Raw genomic sequence first — 12,389 nt, 5'->3', positions numbered from 1 at the left:
TCACAAAAGTTCCAAAAATACATTTAAAGGATAGTTTATTAGTTTTGGCCACTAAGACTACAAGGTTAGGTTGCACCTTTACATGAGAGTCATATGTAACCTCAGCTAGCGAAAGGAAACCACTAGATTTTTGGAAGATAAAAACCTTTTCACATTCCTTTTAGAGTGTTTTAAACCCTTGGTGCAGGCATGTATTGGGTTGGCCAAAAAGTTCGTTCGGGGTTTTCCGTAACATCTTATGGAATGAACTTTTTGGCCAACCCAATATGTACACAGACCCATGATGTCACTAAATCCCAAACACCATTACATATGGGACTTTAACCTTCAAGTCTTTTTTGGGCAGGGGGAGTTTCTTTATTGAAACCCTTAAATGTCAGCTTGATGACCTGGTAGTGACGTACATTTATTTTCTGGGCCTTGCCCTTTGAAATAAATTCTACACAAACAGTTCTCTTGTGTTCCGTTGGTTGGCCACAGCACCCAGTTTCACGTGTTTGAGTTGACAAGACAACTCCCCCGTTTCTCCATGTATGCGCTGACCAGCCCGGACTCTGCCAGTGAGCCGCTCAGTTACGTCAACTTTATCATCGCAGAACGGGCACAGAGGGTGAGTATCTGGCTTTTCTCTTTCAACACTTTTGCACTTTAGAATCCTTTGGATGTTTTTCTGTAGAAAGGGGGAAATTACATGAATGTGTTATTTGGTAGCAGTAAATATGACATGAAAGAGTTACGTAGCTTGGAGTTGGATTGTTTATAACCTGTACCAAAAATGTTGCTAAAATATCTTCTCCCATTTTGAAAAATTATTCGAAAATATTTATTTTGGATAATCAATTCAGAAATATTTATTTTGAATAATTTATTCAAAGTTACTTACCTAAGCAATCCTTAGTCACAGGTGCCTTCTTCCCAGTTTTCAATTCCTCTCTTTCTTATAGTCTTAGTGTGGTTGGATCTAGTGTTCCAAGAGGAGCGTGCATCAGAATGGAAAGAGAGTGGGGACTTGGAAATGGGAACATTTTTGGGGTTCAAGTGCTACCTTAACTAGTAAATTCTTAGTGATCTTACGGAATTCCCCTCACCAGTCTGAGCCCCAGTTTTCTTATCTGTAGGTGAGGATAGTCTTACCTCACAAGGGGGCCCCTGAGGATTACATAATTGGTATAATAGCATTTTGTAAAGTTTAAAGGACTAATACCTGTGGATTTTAACCTTGGCTGGACTTTGGAATTCTCAGTGAGGCTTTTAGTCATGTAGATTCTCAGGCCCCTTCCTGGCCTGTGAAACATGAAACTCTACAGGTGGCCCCTTCCAAAAGGCCTCACAGGTGGATCTTATGTGGAACCTGTGTTGCAAACCACTGTAAAGTATTACTATTTATATTAAAATTAATTCTTTACTTATAGTGTGGATGTATCTCTGTGTTTGTGCTGTATGTGTGCAAACTTCATTTAAATTTTTTAAAGAGTGGAATGGAATGATTTTAAGCAGGATATAGCCACAGAAGAGCTATCATGTAAACAGAATTAGCCTCATACCTGAATCATTTCCACGTTGCATGTAAGATTATGTCTAAGTAGAAAATGCTATAAAATTACACATGCTGTGGGACCGGACGTAATTATGAATGTTACTTAAGAACATGCATGGGGTGGGAAAAAGGAGTGTGAATAGTGTTTTCTTGGTGGGGGTGAAGTATAATTCTTTGGGGTTTTTTTGTTTGTTTTGTTTTTCCAAGTAGTAAAACTAGAAAGCAGGATAACTCTTAATAATGACTGTACTTTAAAAATGGAAATTCATTTCATCCTGTTCATCTTTAAGGTTGTTATGTGGCTCAACCAGAACTTTCTGTTACCAGAGGACACTAACATTCAGAATGTTCCATTTCAAGTGTGTTTCACATCCTTACGGAATGGTGGCCAGCTGTGTATAAAAATAAAACTTAGTGGAGAGGTAATTTTTACTGTCACGGGCACAGATTTCTCACGTAACATTTAACGTTCAGTGTAAAGTGAGGCAGGTGAAACCAATCTCAAGGTCGTAAAACCACGTGTTTCAGGCTAGTCTGTTAGTGTTATCATCTCTGACATGGGCGTATAATCCAGAACAGCGGTTTTCTGGCTCTCTCCCCCCTTCCCTTCACCCATTCCTTGCCTAATTTGGGACGGTTTAGGAATACAGAGGAGGACAAAACATTTTCACTGTCTGAATGACCTTGGTGTTCAGTTTATAAGGCAAGAGGATTGATTTTTTTTTTTTGCCTGCTGCTAGAAGTAATTTGGTTTGTAATTTCCTTGAGGGCTAGACCTTATCTTTATCACCACATATACATTTATGTTCAGTTAATGTGTTGAATATGGGAAATTTCAGGTAGTTTCAGCCAAGTTTGTCTTTAATGTCCAAGGATGCTAACTTGCCTTTTTTTCTCTGGATAGATCACTATAAATACTGATGATATTGATTTGGCTGGTGATATCATCCAGTCGATGGCATCATTTTTTGCTATTGAGGACCTTCAGGTAGAAGCCGATTTCCCTGTCTATTTCGAGGAATTACGAAAGGTGCTAGTTAAGGTGAGGGCACCTGGTGGATGCATTTGAGAGAACACTGTGGTCTAATAATGTTTGAAATGTTTCTCTTAAGTTAGTGGTACTACAAATGTACATATGTTACGTGATAGTCATGTTTTAAAGAACTTTTGAAAATTCTTAAAATAAAAATTGAGCTAGTATTGGAGAGTTCATGAATTAAAAGGATATCTTTTATAAAAGTGAGTGGTTAGCTCTTGACCACCCTGCTTTCTGTGTTTGGTTTGGAGGGACACTTTAAAAACAATAAATGAACATTTTCCTTTGCTAGCCTTTCATCTTATCTGTTGTATCTACTTTGCTTTTTGGTTTAGTGCTTTCCAAGAACCCAAAATCAAAAAAGAAAAGGATTGTGATTTGTCCCCACTTATAACAACATCCCCACCCCAGATCTCTAAAATGTTAATATTTGTGTTGCTTGGGCTCACGCTGCTAAGACATGGGAAAGATTCACATCGAATGTCATTTTGAGTGTTGGAGGCAGCACAGGAGGAGATGAAACCCAGGAGATAGTTAAGGTGGGGCAAGTGAACGGCAGAAAGAAAAGGGCGGGGCTCCCCTCGTGGCGCAGTGGTTAAGAATCCGCCTGCCAGTGCAGGGGACACGGGTTTGAGCCCTGGTCCGGGAAGATCCCGCATGCCGCGGAGCAGCTAGGCCCGTGCGCCACAACTGCTGAGCCTGCGCTCTTGAGCCGCGAGCCACAGCTGCTGAGCCTACATGCCACAACTACTGAAGCCTGCCCGCCTAGAGCCCGTGCCCCACAGCAAGAGAAGCCACCGCAATGAGAAGCCCACGCACTGCAGCGAGGAGTGGCCCCTGCTCACTGCAGATAGAGAAAGCCTGCATGCAGCAACGAAGACCCAACACAGCCAAAAATAAATAAATAAAAATAAATAAATAAATGAATTTAAAAAAAAAAAGAAAGAAAAGGGCCTCGGTATATATAATACATAGCGTCTTTTCAATTTATCTAGTTTTCAAGACGTTTGTGAGGCTGTTTTGTTTCTTTTTTGGCCACCACGCGGCATGCGGGATCTCAGTTCCCCGATCAGGGCTCAAACCTGTGCCCCCTTCAGTGGAAGCGCAGAGTCTCAGCCACTGGACTGCCAGGGAAATCCCTGTGAGGTCTTTTTAATTCCTGGGTGTTCATGGTCTCCAGGTGGATGCATATCACTCGGTGCAGCAGAAGCTCAGTGCTGACATGGCTGATAATTCTAATCTGATCCGAAGTTTGCTGGTTCGAGCTGAGGCTGCTCGTCTGATGCGGGACATGTGAGTATCTACCACGGCCGGGACAGGGTACGTGGTGGAAAGCGTCGGCGATGTGGAGTAGCATCTGCCAGATGCTACTAGTAGGAGTGTAAATAGGTACAGGGACTTTGGAAAATAACTTGGCATCACCAGTGAAGTTGAAAATGTGCACGCCCTGTGACCCAGCAATCCTCCTGGTTTATAGCCTCGAGAAATTTGTGCATATAAACCAGGATATTAGTTCAAGAACGTTCATAAAGGCATCGTTCATATGAAGCCCAAAGTGGAAACAATCCAATACTCATATAACTGATAAATTATGATATATCTGTACAATGGAATACTACATGCAGTGAGAATGCATGTATCTGGATGACATGTGACAACACGGACAAATCTTACAAACATAATGGAGATTGAAACACGTAAGACTCAAAAGAATATGCACAAAACGCTTCCGTTTATATAGTCTGGAAGCAGACAAAGCTAAGCTATATCATTTGGGAAGCATACATAGATGATAAAAATATGAAGAAATACAGGGAAGAGATTACTATTTTAGATAGTATTTTCTCCTAGGGGAGGAGGGGACTCTGTTCAGAGAGAACACATTGGGAAGCTTCTGGAGTGCTGGCAATGTCCTGTTTCTTGACCTAGTTAACAAGCATGTGTTTTGTGAGTTTTTCTGAACATGTATTATATTTTAATATTTATTTATATTTTAAAAAATTTTTAAACTTTTGGCTGCATCAGGTCTTAGTTGCGGCACGCGGGATCTTCGTTGAAGCACGCGGGACCTTTCGTTGTGGCGATCTTTCACGGGCTCCAGAGCACGTGGGCTCTGTAGTTTGCGGCATGCGGGCTCTCTAGTTGAGGCGCGCGTGCTCAGTAGTTGTGGTGTGTGGGCTTAGTTGCCCCGCGGCTTGTGGCATCTTAGCTCCCCGACCAGGGATCGAACCCATGTCTCCTACATTGGAAGGCAGATTCTTTACCACCTGACCACTGGGGAAGTCCCTGAATATGTATCATATTTTAGAATAAAAAGTTAAAAACAAATTTGTGCACATCTAGCTTCTTGCTAAGATGCAAAATTTATCTTGGCAATAAAATGTACTAAGGTGGATTCAGTAAAATAGTTCACCAACGATAGGTGAAGTTTATGTATGCATTTTAGAGGCAAGAGTTCGCCTAAGGTGCTGCTTGTTTTCCTGAAAGGCCTGAATCATTAGCAGATGAGCAGATAGTTAAAATGGTCTTGCTCAGAAGTAAGTGATTTCTGAAAGTTACATTGTTGAAGATTTCAAACACCAAAGTAGATTGAATTATATGATTTCCTCTACAGCAGCTACTTAGCTTCAGTAGTCATCAACTAAGGGCTCATCTTGTTTCATCTCCACATTCACCTTCTTCCTCTTCTAGGTACTGTACTATTTTAAAGCAAATTCCAGACATCGTATAATTTTAGCCACAAATATTTCAGACAATGAACCTTTAAAAAACAATAACCACAATACCATTATCACACTTAGAAAAATGTAAAATAATTTTTTAAAAAATTAATTAATTTATTTATTTTTGGCTGCGTTGGGTCTTCCTTGCTGCACGCAAGCTTTCTCTAGTTGCGGCGAGCAAGGGCTACTCTTCGTTGCGGTGCGTGGGTTTCTCATTGCGGTGGCTTCTCTTGTTGCGGAGCACTGGCTCTAGGCACGCGGGCTTTAGTAGTTGTGGCTCGCGGGCTCTAGGGTGCAGGCTCAGTAGTCGTGGCACACGGGCTTCGTTGCTCCGCAGCATGTGGGATCTTCCCGGACCAGGGCGTGAACCTGTGTCCTCTGCACTGGCAGGCGGATTCATAACCACTGAGCCACCAGGGAAGCCCTAAAATAATTTCTTAATATCACAAAATATCTAGTCGGTGTTTAAAATTTCCCCAGTTGTCTCAAATGTATGTGTGTGTGTTTGTGTGTTTTAAGTTGTTTTGTTCAAATCAAGATTCAAAGACCAAAGACCATGCATTGAATTTGGTTGATAAATCTCTTTTAATCCATATATTTGCTTGCTCACTTTTTCTCCTAACTCTCTCCTTCTTCTTGAGTTTCCCACTTTGGATTTTGTTGATTGTATCCTGTGGTAATGTTTAGTAGTATTCTTCTGTCCCCTGTATTTCTGTGAAAATGGTAGTTAGATATAGAGGATTGATCAGATTCAGGTTCAGTTTTTTAGCAAGAATGCTTCATAAGTGGTGCTGTGTACTTCTGTGAGGATGCATGTAACGTCTGGTTGTCTCTTTTTATTATGTTACCAGCTGTTGATGATCACTGCTGAAATCAATTATTTCTTTTCGGGTTTGCAAAATAGTGATATTTTAATTGTTATTTTTTCTTTGTAAATTGGCTGAAGTACTTCTGTAAAGAGTAACATTCCTGCATGAATTAATGAATTATTTGGTTCCCTGAGGTACAGTTTGTACTGGAATGACACACTATTTATCAGCTTTAAAATAATGAGCTGGTTCCCTAGCATCTCCAAGTTGACCAATGAGATTTTTAAAATCCTATTAACATTTTTAATGTGCTTCAGTCCATTTCAGTTATTCTTTATGATGGCTCAGTTGTCCTGTCTTTGGCCAGTAGAAGCCTTTCCAGGTCGGCTGCAGTTATCAATACCTTTGGACAGACCTGTTAGTTTCATTAGTTTGTTTTCTTGTACAAGATGTTTTAGGCTTATCTGGTATATATCCTGTTCTGAATCTGGAATCAGCTATTTCTTCAGTCCTGGTCCTTTATAGTGGGAAATGGAGATCATAGTCTGAGCATTAGAGATGCTCATTGCTACTGGGTTGGATATTGATTTGAGACCTTTTCAATAGATAAAGCTAGGAAATGTATATTTTTTTTCAATGAGCAAATATATCATGAATTCATGCTATTTGCACTTCAGATTTATGAATACAGGCTCTTACTTAATTTTGATGCTAATGGTATATCTCTTCTCTCTCACATTGGAAATCATGTCTCTAACCACTGTCAGCATTAACTATTGGCTTTATCTTATGGTACACACACAGCATTTAAGGATAATACCAATATTACTGTCAACAATATGATTGCCGAAAATGGTGTAAGACTTTTTTTTCTAGTTCTTTGTGTCTTTAGAGTGTGTTCTAGTAGGGAGTTTTAGTCAAATTACTATATTTTAAAGTCATTTGAAATAACTCCTCCTTTTTTGATCATGCTACAAGTGTGATATACGGTTAGGTTCATTTGGTTCATTTTGCTGTCAATCTTAGGGGATTGACATTTTTTCCTTTTTGGTTTGATTTTATTACATATTTATTAAAACCTTATATGGGTCCAAAGTCAGTCCTATAGAACATGTGCAGAAAAGTCTGACTTCTCTTTCCTGTCACCTCCATCCTGTTTCCTCCCTTTCACTATAAATAACCAATCAAAAATTTAAATATACACACACACATCTCCTCACATGGTAAGTAAATCATAGCAAGTTACTCTTCTCCACCTTGCTTTTTACACTTAAAAATATAGCTTGGAGTTCATTCCACGGTAGTACACCGAGATACTGCTCATTTGTTTTTACAGCTACACAGTACTCTGTTCTCTGGATGTTTATTCAGCTAGTTCTCCACATTTGGGTTGCTCTTCTGCTATTATATTGCAGTGAATAATTTTGTTACACAAATCTTTTCATATTTTTACTCAGGTATCTTTGGGGAAAAGTTCTAAAATGGGATTGCTGGGGAAAATAATAAATGTGTACACAGTTTTGCAAGATTTTGCCAAATTCCCCTCCATAGCCGTCATACCATTTTGCATTCTCCTCTGAGAGTGCCTGTTTCCCTTAGTCTTGTCAATGGAGTATGTTGGCAAACTCTTGGATACTTAGCGATTCAGTGGGTGAGAAATAGTCTCGTTGTTGTTTTAATTTTCATTTATTGTATTATGAGCAGTATTGAGCATCTTTTCATTATTTTAAGGGCTTATTTGTGTTTCTTTTTGTGTGTAAATTGTTTCTTTCTTTCTTTTTTTTTTTTTTTTTTTTTTGGCCACGCCAGGCAGCATGAGGGATCTTAGTTCCCCAACCAGGGATTGAACCCGTGCTCCCTGCAGTGGAAGCTTGGAGTCCTAACCACTGGACTGCCAGGGAATTCCCTGTAAATTGTTTATTTCTTTTGCCTATTTAGATTTTTGGTTTTGAGTATAAAAGCTTTTAAAATTTTTTATGTAGTCAAATTGATCTGTCTTTCCTTGGTACTTCTACATTTTGAGTTCTAGTTACAAAAGTTTCCTTACTTCCCATTTGTAGAGAAATTCACCTATACTTTCTTTTAGTATTTTGTATATTTACATTTAAGTCTGTTACAGTTGGAGTTTATCCTGGTGTTCAGTGTAAGTTATAAATTCAGTTTTATCTTTTTCTATGTGACTGTCACATTGTTTCAGTAATACTACTGTAAAAGCCTGTTTTCCCACTGATTTGAGATGCTGCCTTTATAATAATATAATGTATTTCCATATGCAATGGGTCTATTTCTGGATTTTCTATATTGCTCTGTCCGTCCGTCTTGTCTCTTCATTTGACAGTACGATTCTTTTCTTAAAAATGCTTTGTATGTTTTAATGTCTGGTATGGCTAGGTGCCCCTCCCCCAACCCTTTTGCTCTTCTTTTTCATGGTTTTCTGGGCTACTCATGCTTGTTTGTTCTGTGAACTTTATCAGTTATTTTAGCTCCAGAAAAAAGTAGGTAGTTTTACTGGGATCATGTTAAATTTATTAACTTAGGAAGAATTGACATTGTTACAGTGATGTTCAGTCTTACTAAGAATGCGGTATGTCTTTATATTTTGTTCAAGGCATGTTTATGTGTTTCAGGAGTTTTATGGTTTTGTTCATGTAGGTATCAGACATTGCTTGTCAAGTTTAGATGTAGGTATTTTCTTTTTGCAATTGTAAATAGGCTCTTTCTTCCACATTATATCTTCTGTTTTTTTGTTTGTCTATATGAACACTATTGATTTTTCTGTGTTGATTTTATAGTCTACTACTTTACTGAATTATCTTATAGTTTAGTTTTTCCAGAGGTGCACTGTATTATTTGTAAATTGAGATAGTTTTACCTCTTTCCAGTTAATTTTCTTCCAGTTGTTTTCTCTGAGGTATATAAGAATTTTGCTTTTTTTGGCCAACTTTATCTATAGGGCTCCTCCTTTTTTTCTCTCTCTGGCTTTTTTTTTTGTTTTTTTTTTTTAAGTGAAAGAGATGTTGCTGGCTTTAGGTATTTGTGCTAAACTGGAGAGAAGTGACCAGCAACCTCTAAATTCCTTTTTTCTTGATTTATTTATATTTCATTTAGAGACTATCAGATATACATTGTTTGTATTTTTTAAAGCCAGGTTAGTTGATATATAATTTATAATATACATGTAGATAATTCACTCTTTTTAGGTTTACAGTTCAATAAATTTGGGGAAATTTATACTACTACCAGAATCAAGTACCTCTCCTAACCTCCAGGCCCTGGCAGCCACTGATCTAATTTCTCTTCCTATCGTTTTACCTTTTCCTAAATGTCATATAAATGGAATCATACAAATACATAGCCTTTTGGGTCTGCTTCTTTCACTTACCATAATGCCTTTGAGATTCATCCATATCGTTGCAAGTTATCAATAGTTCATTCCTTATTATTGCTGAATAGTATTCTATCGTATGGATATGCATACTTTGTGTATCCATTCACCAATTAATTGACATTTGGGTTGTTTCCAGACTTTGGTGATTGAGAATAAAGCTGCTATAAACATTTGCATACAGGTTTTTTGCAGACATATTTTCATTTCTTTTGGGTGAAATGTGGCATAACGTGATTGCTGTGTTGTATAGTAAGTGTATGTTTAACTTTATAAGAAACTGTCAGTATTAATCTGAAGCTTGGAAGGTAGTCTATCACCTTACTCACTTTTCCCCACCCCTCATATCATGGGCATGATAATTCTTGGTTCCTAAGTTCAAACAAACCATGGATCAATAACCAAGGAAGGCCACTTGTCTTCCATTTATGTGGAAGAAACAGAATATTTCATAGAAAATTCTCAATGTTTTCAAAGCAGACTTTAGCAGTTACCCTGTTTTAACAACAATACAGCTAAAAATGTGGTTTGTTCCTTTTTTTAATGTCTCAGAAGTTTGCAAGTCTTTTCATTTAATCCTGCCATATTGAGGTACAGTGGTGTTAAATTTCTCTTGATGTACACAGGAAAACAATGAAGAATCGCTATATGGAACTATATGACCTTAATAAAGATTTGCTCAATGGATATAAAATTCGCTGTAACAATCACACAGAGCTGTTGGGAAGCCTCAAAGCAGTAAATCAAGCGATTCAAAGAGCAGGTCGTCTACGTGGTAAGTCTCTTTTTTTTTTTTTTTTTTTTTTTTATAATTTTATTTATTTATTATTTTTGGCTGCGTTGGGTCTTCGTTGCTGCGTGGGGGCTTTTTCTACTTGTGGTGAGCGGGGCCTACTCTTCGTTGTGGTGAGCGGGCGTCTCTTGTGGTGGCTTCTCTTGTTGCGGAGCACGGGCTCTAGGCGCACGGGCTTCAGTAGTTATGGCACGCGGGCTCAGGAGTTGTGGCTCATGGGCTCTAGAGCACAGGCTCAGTAGTTGTGGCGCACGGGCTTAGTTGCTCCGTGGCATGTGGGATCTTCCCGGGCCAGGGCTCGAACCCGTGTCCCCTGCATTGGCAGGTGGATTCTTAACCACTGTGCCACCAGGGAAGTCCGGTAAGTCTCTTTTTGTAGCACTGTATTTCGTCTGTAATTTTGGGGTGAGAACCACTGAAGATGGTGGTAGCTTCCAGAATTCATATCAGGGCTTGTATATATAAAGATGCCTTTCATACTGAAGTTAGCACCGTTCACTTGAGTTTCAGTCAGCCTATTGTTTGGCTTTAGTCTGCAGACTTCAGAGGGAAAGAACACTTTCAGCTCCTTTTCTTAGATCTTGCTACATCCTCTAAAGAAAAACCTAGTGACATATACTCAAGAGGAAAGCCTTAAATACTCCTATTAGAAAAAAAAAAAAGACTGAAAATTAATGAGTTAAGTTTCCAACTTAAAATTTACAAAAAGAACAACAGAATAAACCAAAGGAAGCAGAAATATCAACCAGAGATTTATACCTGGAATCCGCTGTTTTGGGTCAGTGCTTTGACCTCCTTTTATAGGAAAGGATCAAAGCTCATATCCACTTAGCAAAGATTATTTCTAAAACTGACTCTTGGTGTCTAGGTGTGAGATAGTTTCTAAGCTTGGTTTGTGATAAAGTCCCTTACAAGGATATGTATCTTTTTTAGGGAATGGTAAGATAAATTGGTTGAATTTGTAGTTACCTGTAACTCTTTTCTACCCTAGTTTTATGTTGTTTTTATAGATAGCCTCTGATTCATAATTTCACTTTTAATAATCTTTTGGCTCATATGGATTTGATGTTTCTTCTCTTACAGTTGGAAAACCAAAGAACCAGGTGATCACTGCTTGTCGGGATGCGATTCGAAGCAACAACATCAACACGCTGTTCCGAATCATGCGGGTGGGGACAGCTTCTTCATAGGAGAGGAAAGAATAGGTAACTAGGTTGCTAGAAGGGGTTTTTCCTTAAACTTCTAGGCTGGTTTGCTTTGGATCACATCCTGGTGAACCCAAGGTGCTGAGAGCAAAAACCACCTTGGTGAGTTGTACAAATGAAAGACAAAGCATTGCATCTGAAAAGTGTATTCACTTTCTTTTTTTAAAATCAGTAGCACCATTGCAGAATACACTAGGTTTGTATGGAGGGAAATGAATACTTTTGAAACATTAGGGCTTCAAAGTCCAGTTTTACTGTACGTATGTAAAGTCAGTATGTAGATGCATCTTTTTTCTTGAAATTGTAATTAGATTATCTACTTTTTCATTAAAATTTAAAGGTGTTGCACTATGTGTTGACTGATTTTGAAATCACCACCATATCAGAATTGCATAAAACCATTTGTATTATGTGGAGAAAAACAAAAATATGGATATTCAATTTGTGTGCCTTTTTTTTAAACCTCACGTCATTTTATTGAATATATACTTATTAAGAACTTACTTACAGTAGGAATGTTCTACACTTTGGTCCGAAGATGGGCCATATATATAATTCTCTGTATAACAAAAAACCGTTTGGAATTTTCAGAGCTGAATGTGGAGAAGTGAGAGTGAAGTCTAATGCAATTATGGAGGTCTGGCTCAGAATATGTTCCAATTTTCTTCTAGTGTGACTTCCTGTGAAGAGCAGGAAGCTAAAACAGAAGTTTCTCCAATTTGTTTCCAGCTGGTGATCCAGGTTTGATTCAGCTTGCATTTCAGATGCAATCACATGAGACTTGAAATTTGAACTGAGATAAATGGGATATCGGGCATGCATTTGATCAGCGTGGATTATAGCAAATGTGGCGTGGTTCTGGAGCCAAACTCTGTCTCTGAGGCTTGCCGACGTAGCAGAA

General features: G+C 38.5%; 1 protein-coding gene across 1 annotated transcript in view; it reads left to right on the top strand.

Moving 5' to 3' along the window:
- BBS2 (Bardet-Biedl syndrome 2) overlaps window positions 1-11,819 on the top strand; it is a 32,086-nt gene extending 20,267 nt beyond the window's left edge. Inside the window, exons 12-17 of the mRNA XM_068529009.1 lie at window positions 481-610; window positions 1,828-1,959; window positions 2,442-2,579; window positions 3,754-3,866; window positions 10,117-10,265; window positions 11,367-11,819. Of these exons, the coding sequence (XP_068385110.1) occupies window positions 481-610; window positions 1,828-1,959; window positions 2,442-2,579; window positions 3,754-3,866; window positions 10,117-10,265; window positions 11,367-11,473 (769 nt within the window). The 3' untranslated portion in view covers window positions 11,474-11,819. The remainder of the gene's footprint in view (window positions 1-480; window positions 611-1,827; window positions 1,960-2,441; window positions 2,580-3,753; window positions 3,867-10,116; window positions 10,266-11,366) is intronic.
- The last annotated feature ends 570 nt before the right edge of the window (window positions 11,820-12,389 follow it).

This window comes from Eschrichtius robustus, chromosome 19 (assembly GCF_028021215.1).
Source record: "Eschrichtius robustus isolate mEscRob2 chromosome 19, mEscRob2.pri, whole genome shotgun sequence".
NCBI classification, from domain to species: domain Eukaryota; kingdom Metazoa; phylum Chordata; class Mammalia; order Artiodactyla; family Eschrichtiidae; genus Eschrichtius; species Eschrichtius robustus.
This window is presented reverse-complemented; position numbering and strand designations above follow the sequence as displayed.